The sequence below is a fragment of the Actinia tenebrosa genome, unplaced genomic scaffold (assembly GCF_029948245.1).
Source record: "Actinia tenebrosa isolate PJP-AT-01 unplaced genomic scaffold, QUT_ActTen_1.0 PGA_scaffold2__45_contigs__length_23673736, whole genome shotgun sequence".
Classification (NCBI taxonomy): domain Eukaryota; kingdom Metazoa; phylum Cnidaria; class Anthozoa; order Actiniaria; family Actiniidae; genus Actinia; species Actinia tenebrosa.
Genome location: NW_028292579.1, coordinates 19,600,541 through 19,610,950, shown reverse-complemented (window position 1 = coordinate 19,610,950; position 10,410 = coordinate 19,600,541). Strand labels below are relative to the sequence as shown.

General features: G+C 36.6%; 1 protein-coding gene across 1 annotated transcript; it reads left to right on the top strand.

Moving 5' to 3' along the window:
• The first annotated feature begins 836 nt into the window (after nt 1-836).
• Nucleotides 837-7,093, top strand: LOC116287847 (uncharacterized). The gene is made up of 4 exons (XM_031694545.2): nt 837-962; nt 1,979-2,168; nt 4,091-4,188; nt 6,426-7,093. Exons 1-4 carry the CDS (start codon nt 945-947, stop codon nt 6,696-6,698), a joined length of 579 nt encoding a protein of 192 aa, XP_031550405.1. The 5' UTR covers nt 837-944; the 3' UTR covers nt 6,699-7,093.
• Nucleotides 7,094-10,410: the final 3,317 nt, after the last annotated feature.

Genomic DNA, 10,410 nt, shown 5'->3' with positions numbered 1-10,410 from the left:
TGGACCATGAAAAGCCAAAAATATATTTCACGTCTTAAAAATTCTTAGAAAACTTAGTTAATCTTGCCAGGGACCTGTAAAACCTGAGTCTTGTTTAAACTTAGTACTCATAATGCCTTCAAAATAAATAATGGGATTAACAGTGGATTCCACAGAGTGGTTCTTCTTCCACTTTATTCCAATTGGAATTTAGAAGTTGATTTTTGAGGAGGGAGGAAAGCCGGAGAACCCGGAAAACCCTTGAAGCACAGGAGAGAACCAACAAGCAACTCTACTCACATACAACACCGAGCTCAGCGGTACTCGAACCCGGGTCGCACTGGTGAGAGGCGAACCAGTGCTTCCCAGTGCTTCCCCTTTAGATGATAATAAGGAGAAATTGCTTTCTATTTTCTGGGCGTATTTTCCAGTTAATAATATTTACAATGAGTTTCATCAGATATACATAGCTAATGCTGATATACTTAGCCAGCTGCTTTTTCCATTTTAAATGCGCCACAGTGCCCTGTAAAGCTATCATATTAGCTTTTAAACTGATCATAAGATCTTGGGACGGTCTGCTAAGTAATTAGTATTTAGTATGAATATCTATAAACGAAACAAATGTCGAAAATGTTAACAACTTTGTTATGCATAACTGAATGCATGAGAGATGATGATACTTGAGAAAAATTCAAAAGTGGGATAGTTTCCGATCGGACCATCAAATTGTAACAAAGGCCCACCAGTTTACATGCCAAGGAATTGCTGGTTTCGATGGAAAGCTGTCATAGGATCAGTTCGTGGGAGGTAGCGGAGTAATCTATTCTGACAAGGAAGCGGGTGCATATATAGGCAAGCAAAATGCTCTAGATCCTCATTGATAAGAAGAACCAAGAGTAAAGAAGACCAAAAATCAAACTATCTGAAGAAGAAGACGACCCGCAGTTTGCTGAACAACAATCATGGACAAAATTACCATTGTAAGTAGAATTGCTTGATCTTTTTACAGTTATAGCTTAGTCTAGTTTTTACAGTGAGGGCCACGGTCGCTCGAGCCGTGAACGCTTCCAGTTTTCAAGTCATCATTTCCCTTCTACTGTTTCGAACCCGCCCGGCTTTAACGAGTGGTCAAAATCAATCTTATTTCCAATCCATTGGCTCAAGACATGATTTACAATCTGCAACCCGAAGGAGGCAAAACTAATAATGCATAAGCCACGTACTAATTATGTGAAACGGTCCTTTAGCTATAGTAGTGCAAAACTATGGAACAATCAATTTACCACAGGAAGTAAGAAAGGCTGGTTCGCGTCTGCGCATGCTCTAAATACGTATGCAAACAACATACTAATTTTAGTCAAAACGCCTTATGGCTATCGTAAAAAATATGTGAATTTGACTTTCAAACATGCCTGATAAATGGACTTCACAAAATGCCAAAGCTTAGTGTCCATGCTTGAAACTTAAGGTTAATTCTATCGTATTGTCTTTGTTAATACAGTATCTTGGTCTCACAATATAGAACAATAGCGAATTTTTTAGTATGCAAGGAGAAAACAAACATTTATTTTCTCCTTCAAACTTTTCTAAATTCCTATAAAAAATGCTGAAATGCACGCATGCGCAAATATTTTCTCTAGTGAATCTCCTACCTAGAGCCTGCGTTTCTTCTGGCCTGCGACGATTCTATCAGGGTTATCTATAGGCCAAGAAAACAGATGTTTCTCGTCCCCAGCACCTGCTTCATTTTTTGGGCCACCTATTTTACCATTAGAAAACGCAACGAACAAACAGCAACAGGCGTTACTTTTACTTCATACCCAGCCTCAATTCGTAAATAGATAGAACTTTTCACTTCAGCATATTTTTTCCCCATTTCATTAACATTAACATTAACATCGAGTTGCATATATTTTCATGTGTTGTCATGTTATACACAACCATATTTTTCTAGATAATTTTAATCTTATCTTTTCAAATTGTTTGTTTATTTTAGGCTTTGCTTTTTTTCTTCGCTGTTACCGCATACACCACACAAGTTCCTGATGGCCCGTACAAGATCATCGTGTATCCCAAGCATCACGACTTCGTCACACGTCCCTGCCATTTACTGAAGATGAAAGTCGGCCTAAACGGCAAACGTACTCTGGGACTTGGAACCTGTTGTGATCAGAACCAGTGGACAGGTTTGTATTACAGATTATTTCTCAACAGACCTTTCCCGAATTCGCATGACTGACCACGAAACAGTGGTTTGAAGTCGAGGTTGAACTTGATGAATAAAAGAATCAAGTTCAGTCTCGACTTCAAACCATTGTTTCGTGGTCATCCAAGCGAATTCGGGAAAGGTCTATTGACACGGTTTTCTTTGTTGTTCACAAAGCTTCATTTTTGATATAACCCTCGTTATAAATGCAAGGTCAAAATATAGTTGCAACTCGAAAAAAGATAAACGTTTGAAAAAGACGCCGGTCTTTTGCCGTTTCGCGCGACTCGAGCAGTCGACTTTAATTTTTTGCCGACATTATTTAAATCTGTCGATCTCAATTGATTCAAACGTCGCTCTTCTCATGCACTAAATGTAAATAATTAGATTGCTATGTCTTCACTTAAAAATGGCGAAAATTGATAATTACTTCGTCGTTATCAGCATGGTTGGTCCTTGTAGTGTAGGGGTTAACACATCGGACTAGAATACCGAAGACGTGGGTTCGAATCCTGCCAAGGGCATTTGATATTTTTCTCTTATTCTCTCTACTTCGTCGTTGGATTCTATCTAAACACTGTCATTTGAGAAGAACAGACATATAACATTATTAATTCAAGCCTTAAATGGGGTTTTCTTGAATTAAAGTTATATAAAAATCTTGCCGTATTTCACCTACTGCTATAAGGTGTCTTTGGCGTAAAAACGTGAACTGCAGACGTCTAACCAGACCACGAGACCTAGGTCACGTGATATTTTGAGGTTTGCGGTTTAAAAACTCTCTAATAACTATATATTGAACTTGCATTTATAATGAGCAATTCAGTTCGATTCATCAGCAGTTACCTATATGGGATTAATAAAAGAAGATGTATAATTAAATACTTAATTACTTAGTTACTCTTACTTTTTTGACTCGATAGATCGAATGATAATTTTGACTTTAGTGGAGGGAGGAAAAACCGGAGAACCGGCAGAAAAACCCTCGAAGCACATGAGAAAATCACAACTATAGTAACTCTACTAACTCATACGGCATCACCAACCAGGCGGGACTCAAATCCGCCATTAGAGAGTTTTAGATTTACGTTCACGGCAAACGTGAAACGTCAGTTGACCAGTAAAAAATTCTTTTAAATTACTGAAAAAGAATCGCAAAAAAGTCCAAGTAGTAGAAAAACAAGAACGTATTTGCGCTTGGTGAGAAGGTTTGTAAAAGGTAAAGTAAAATACACGAAAACTATGAAAATGTGGTCACGTTTGCCGTTTGCGGGGAGAAAAAAAAGTCAATCTAAAACTCTCTAATATTTCATACTTGACCGCACGGTTTTCTTTGTTATTTGTAGGGCTTTATATCCCATATATATATCCCTCTGGCCATTACGAATTCAGGGCTATATTAGTTTATATATCCCTAGCATACTAATAGATGCTTTACACCATCACATGATGGCAGACATGACATGTTTTTTGAATTGACTGTTAATTATTTCAATAAGTCACCAAAAACCAAAAAAGCTGAGAATACTGAATATCATGGGAAAAGTTTCATATAAAAACATGCAAGTATTGAGGATGCTCAGAAGAGGTGAGACTGTAACTGTTAAAAGATGTGCAAGTCCACTGATCAACAGTTATCAAGCGGCTGAAACGCGCAAAATCTATCCTTATAGGTTTCAGCTTCATTTTAGCTTTTCAGGTAACTAACTTTATTAAAATAAGTATATACAGCCATCGGACCTACGGACCTCGGACTGTATATAGCTTAATGCCTCCGTTCTCGGTAACTAACTTTTACGTAGAGATGACTTTGCGAAAGTCTAGGGTTGTCTTGGTGAAAGGCAAGCGCCCTCACCGCTACGCCACCCGTTTTCCCTAATAAATGTATTTCGTTTGTTCCAGACCTTCGAACTGTACGAGGACGGGCCGGTGGAGTTACCAAATTGAAGATAATGAGCAGCGATTTGAATTATGTTCTTACAGACAAACTGGAATTCGTGGCAAGTATACTTGTGTAAACTAGCGTTCTGTCTGTCAGTCATATCATCTGCGTACGTCTTATCCACATGTTGCGTGACATTGAATACGTCATGTGGCTAATGATAGTCAGTAGTATCATTCTGTTGGACAATAGATGTTTTTTTCTCTGGGTATTGCCGGTAAGTGCATGTGGTGTGTTCAACCTGGAAAGAATCAACAGAGGTGCAGCAATAAATATACTGATTAAGCAAAGCCACAAGGATTGTGTTGGCCATTTTAGGACTATCAATATTCCTGTAGCTTTTTGATCTGCAATTTTTTTGCAATACTTGCTCTGTCATAATGAATGAATGGAATGTATAGAATTCACAACCCTTCCAAGGTATGGTAAAAGTATTTATAGCCCATGTCCTTTTACATTCTGTTTTTCTGGTATGTGTACAAATGTTAGTCATATTTCTTGAGGGGGAGGCGGCATGGTCAAGTGGCCATGGCGTCGGCGGTGCTGAGTTCAAGTCCCGCTGTGGCCACTAGCTGAGACCACATTTGTCCTGGTCCCTGATTAGTTCAAACTCAGTTCCTCGACCATGGTCGTAAACAGCCAACTGGCTTGCCTCCTTGCCAGTTGGAACCCTCAAGACACTCCCTTTTCATCATTATTCCTTCATTTTAGTTTCATTTCAGTGCCTCCAAATAGTTGCATAAGCTAAATACATTGACACTTAAAAAGTGTTCGAAAGTTGTTTTTTTTTTTTTTTTTTTGTGCACCATTCCCAACAAAAACGCCAGAAATGAAGGGGAAATAAATACAGAGGTCAAAAGCCAGTACCGGATATTAGCACAGCCCTCACTTTCAGTCAAGCTCAGTAAACCACGCGCGCAGTTTTGTGCGTTAGCGTGACCATTTCTGTGAAGCGTGATATCTTTTTAATGAAGTGACATTGTGCTGGTAGCGATCTGGTAACCTGTATTATTTACTGTGCCGTAACAGATTATTAACAGTCTGAAATGAAATGGGTGAAAAACAATCTCGTACCCAGAGCCTTTATTTCTTACTACGCATGCTCGACGAAATAAATAAATAATATTTATAATATTTATTTCGTCGAGCATGCGCAGTAAGAAATAAAGGCTCTGGGTACGAGATTGGGTGAAAAAAGAACCATTGGAGACTTAACAGCGTTTGCATTATGCAAATGTCTCTTCTATCATTCTTTGACCAGGTAAAGAAAACAACTAAAGTGATATGTTAGGGATAATAAAGTGTAGTATTCGTATGACTGTGAAAAATTCACGGCACGAACACGGCCATGACACGGCAAGGGATACGCCAGACCAATCCCATTGCACGAGAATTTACTCTCCATCCAATCAAATACCCGAAACACGGCATAAACACGGCGCGGACACCGTCACGCCAAGGTCACGGCAATGCCAGACCAATCACATTGCGCGTGAAAGAATCAGCCAATTAAAATTCTAGAAAGCATTACGGTCACGGCACCTCACGCCGTAATAATTATCAATGAAGTATGTTTTGGCTTTTTCAGGCAATTCTTTCCGTGTATTTTTGAATAGCCATCACAATGGCTTTTTCGGAATAGAGAAATCCTATTATTATATAGATATCGATGAAATACCAGGTTTTCTCTAGTGTCGAAAACTTGATATCTTTTACCAGTGGAAGATACCATATCTTTCACACGTGAAGATATCGCTGTTGACATAGTAACGTATTTTAATAAAGAATTTTTGAGCTTTTGTTTTATTTAAGTTTCATCGATATATATATAATAAACAGAACATTACATGGCCGCTTGGAGATACGTATTTTATCTTCTCGTGTTCAATGTAGAAATGTCACTCGTTCGCTGCGCTCACTCGTGAAATATCAATTGAACACTCGAATTCGTATCTCCGCGCGCCCATGTAATATCCTCTATATACCTCTTTCTAGCCTGCGTAGCAAACAGGGGGGTAATGGGTAGTCAACTCAACCAATAGCCCTTAATCAATAAACGGTCGAATGCGCATGTACCAGCCAAACCATAAAATTATATTTTAAGTACCGACAATTGCTGGTTTTCAATCAATCTCGAGGGTGTGAAATAACGAAAGACACGGCGGCCATGTTGGTTGATACAACAAAATAATTCATTGACAAGTCTTTTGTTAAACTCAACCAAGATGGCGGCTGTGACGTTTCCGGTCAATAGTACCGTGTTTTAATTCTGGTTTGTGTTGTTTTTTCCCCCAGAATACTACTTTTGCGTCGAGCATGAATCAAAGCAGAGTGTATTTCAAGACTGGACTTACCATACTGTCACGCAGAGATAAAACATATCTAAAACCAATGTCTTCTCCTACCAAATTCCTCTCGGGTGACCTTTATTGGACGAAAAAAGTTACACTGGTCAACCGAGAATCTTTAATTACAAACTTCATGCTGAGTAATTCTACTTGCCAAGCTTACTTACAGTATCCTAGTTTCAACTACTGCAAAAAAATTGCAGGTATAAGCTGTGGTTAAGGCTACTCAATCCATTTAGTTTGCTCGCAGTGGGCCCAATTTAGATTAAAATGAATTGTGAAAATGAAAAGGAAAAATTCTTTTTTCATTTTTTTATTTTTATTTTTTAAAATCGATAAAAAATGCACTAGAACCTTTTTTATTCGCGCGTCTTTGTTTTCCTATATAATTCCCCTATTGTATCTAATGTCGCTCTTATGCATACATACTCTGACATTATCTTGACCTCGAATTAAAAAAAAAAAATTAATTATATAATTTTTCCGATTTTATTTTCACCATTCACTTTAATCTAAATTGGGCTCCCTGTGGTTTGCTTTAATTTAGCCTGCGTAGCGGTCCAAAGGTTAATGGGCTCGAATGGCGGATCCCCTTCCAAATCTGACCCCCCCCCCCCCCCCCCCCTTTCCTATCCCGACCGTTTGGGCAACTACGCCGGCTAGAAGTTTAAAGTTGCACCTGCACATGTAAGCTCAATATCTTAATTTTAAAGCAAGTACTATAGTAACGAGGTTCCATTGTTATATTTATAGTATCTATATCAAATAAATATTTCATGGAAAAAAATCTAGAAAGTTTGATTTAATTTACTGGGTTACAGTTGGTTGTGCTAAAAAACCTTTCATGGAAAAAGATGTCCACTTTCTAAGATTGTTATAATTTATAAATTAATGATGAATGTGTAGAGACTTTATACATTGGAAAAAATTGCCCATACATTTGGAATATTTGCTCTTTTCGGTCTTTTTCCTCTCTTTCCACATCAAAAGGTTGTTCTTAAAAGTAAAGTTATATAGCAACATCCTAAATGACGCGCAAATCTTCTGTTCTTCGCGAACTACTGTACTCGCGAGGTTTTCGAGGCTACGAAACCTAAGAAACCATAAGAGGCAAATGTATAGGGCAACAGATAGTATGAGCTTATAAAATCAACAAAAATACGGTTCTAAATTTTAACAAATTCCTATCATATATACCAAAATGTTCAGGAAAGCCCGGGCTTTTCAAATCCACTTCTGGTTTTTTTTTTTTTTTTTTTTTTTTTTTTTTTTTTGACAGGTTCCGTTTTATTTCAAGGAGAGACGATTTTCTAGCTTGACCCCGGTTATGTCATGCATTTTCTCTTGTAAAATACATCCAATAGCGTACATTCAACTCAAAAAGTACGGTGGTTTTTTTCAATAGAATTCAATCTAAACCATATAATACAGTCCGTGAATAGTTGAATTAACTGAATCCACTTCTGTTTTTTACCTAGAGATTATTTTGAAAAAAGATCCAAAAACCGTGTTTTTGAGACATAATTTGTATGGGCTCACATGAGGGGGCGTGAGCTTGAAATCGTAGCTGACTAAATGTTAACAGATTTTTTCTGATGTTATTAATTCCAAGTTGTGCAAAAAGGAATTTGGACTACTAGTTTTTTTTGTTTTTTGTTTTTTTTGTTTTTGTTTTTGTTTTCACTTTTTTATTCTTTTTTTTAAAATGATTATTATTATTTTTATCAATCAATTTAATTATTCAATTGATAAGTCACAACTGTGGTTTTCTTTCTTTTTTTTCCAAAGAGGAAAAATTGCGCAATAGTACCAAGTGGTTTTCAGGACCTTACCCAAGAGACTTTTTCAGGCGTGTTCCTACCCAGTTATCCAAGTCCACCCTACTCCCAGGGTCTTGTTTTTCTTCTGTTTTAGAAAATGAAGAACAAAGCGCAATAGCACCCAAGGGTCTTCGTCGTATTTTCCAACAGACCGTTGTGCACAGCCAAAAGTTTCAAAGGGTTTCGAAGGTTTTTTTTTTCCACAAAAAAAACAAACAAACAAACAAACAAAAAATACAAAAAATACAAAACAAAAACAACAATAACAACAATAACAACAAACAACAACAAAAAACAAAAAATGAGATTAAAATTAAGTGGAGGGTGCAAGATAGACAACCCAAAACTGGGTTAAAAAGTTACTCTTGCGCCCAAAAGGGTTATAAATTCAACTGATTAATATCTTGTATAAAGTTTGAAGACGGTGAAAAATGCATGATATTAGCTAGCATGACGTTATACTGTTGTGAATTCGAGTGATACATGTATACACCTACTTGCAAGAACGTTGTCATACGAAAATAGAACACTAGTGATTTAGTGGGATAGGAATTATATTAAAAAACGAAAGAAGATCACTGAAGCTAAACTTTTTCTTTTGTCTTTTAATGTATTCCTTTCTCACTAAATTACTAATGTTGTACTCTTGTATGACAACTTTCTTGCAAGTAGGTGTATACTTCTATATATTTACAAGTTTAATTGCAACTCTAACCAAATATATTTGGATAATTGACCTAATTCACTATGACGTCACTGCTTGTTTATGTCGGGGATAGAATCGCCAAATCCAATAGAAAATTCAACAAAATTTGACCCTAGCGAAACAGTTTAATCTAAAATGGTCTGGTTTTCAGATATGATATGTGTTAATATGTACTAAAAAATATTCCGAGCGTTTGCTGGCTATTCTACTTCTCTTCGTGGATTGATACGGGTTTTAGAACAATTTTTGGTTAGTTTGCGTTGATTTGACCCCATCCGAAGACCATCATCCTTTGCGTTTAAACAATAGATTGTTTGTGAAGTAGGGCAATTAACTGATATGAATTGCAAAGAAATATAAGTGAGCATTGATGATGAATTTTTTATTTCTAGAGGAATTTCATTCCAGTTTCTGGCTGCTGCGTGATGCACGCCAAACTGATCATAGCTTAGATTTTCACGAGGGAAAAAGATAATTTTGGTTGGAATTTTGGTTGGTCAGGTTGGAATCTTGTATTATGCTGATGTGAAAATTGGCATTAGTATATGTAATAGGACTCCATGCTGTCCAATTAAGAAATAATTGGACGAGGAAAATTCCGAGGACTGACAAAATTTGATGAGGCCGTAGGCCGAGAGGAATTTTTCGAGTCTAATTATTTCTTGATTGGGGAGCATGGAATCCCATTACCTATTAATTATATAGCTGCCTAATTAATCCCATATCAACAAGACCTGTCCAATTAAGAAAATAATTGGACAGTTACCTATATGGGATTATAATGAGAAGCTGTATAATTATTAAAAGAACTAGACGATATACTAGGTAATTGCTTATTTAAATATTTGTAGGTCAATTCAGCGAGCTGTAGTTTTACTATTTCAAATATATTTAATATTTCAAGCTTTTGAAATAAAGGTCTGCTTGCGGTGCCTTAGCATCAGAAAAAGCAATGATTGACAGGGCGCGTTTTTACAGAATGTGGATGGGCAACACCCTTGATTTATAGTTAGAATTCCAATCAGAGTGCCATAGCTAATGTACGAGTAGACAAAGCTCTGTAGAGAACTCCTATTGACTTTGCAATTGTACGGCACAAGAAGTCAACAATTCAATTCAATTTCAGTTTATTTACACTGTTTGTTTTTTTTTGTTGTTGTTGTTGTTTTTTTGTTTTTTTGTTTTTTGTTTTTTTTGTTTTTCAATTTTATATAAAAGAATTACAAGCATATATATAGTTTAATAATTTTTAGAATTTTCACTATAAGTAACAATATAATAGGTATAAGTGTACGACAGCCAAAGGAGCAAAAGCTTTCTAGTTGGCTGTCGTATTTAGGATCAAAGAAGAAAAAGAAAAAACTACAAGGTGCTCCATGTTAAACATTCATCGAAAACAAGACCAA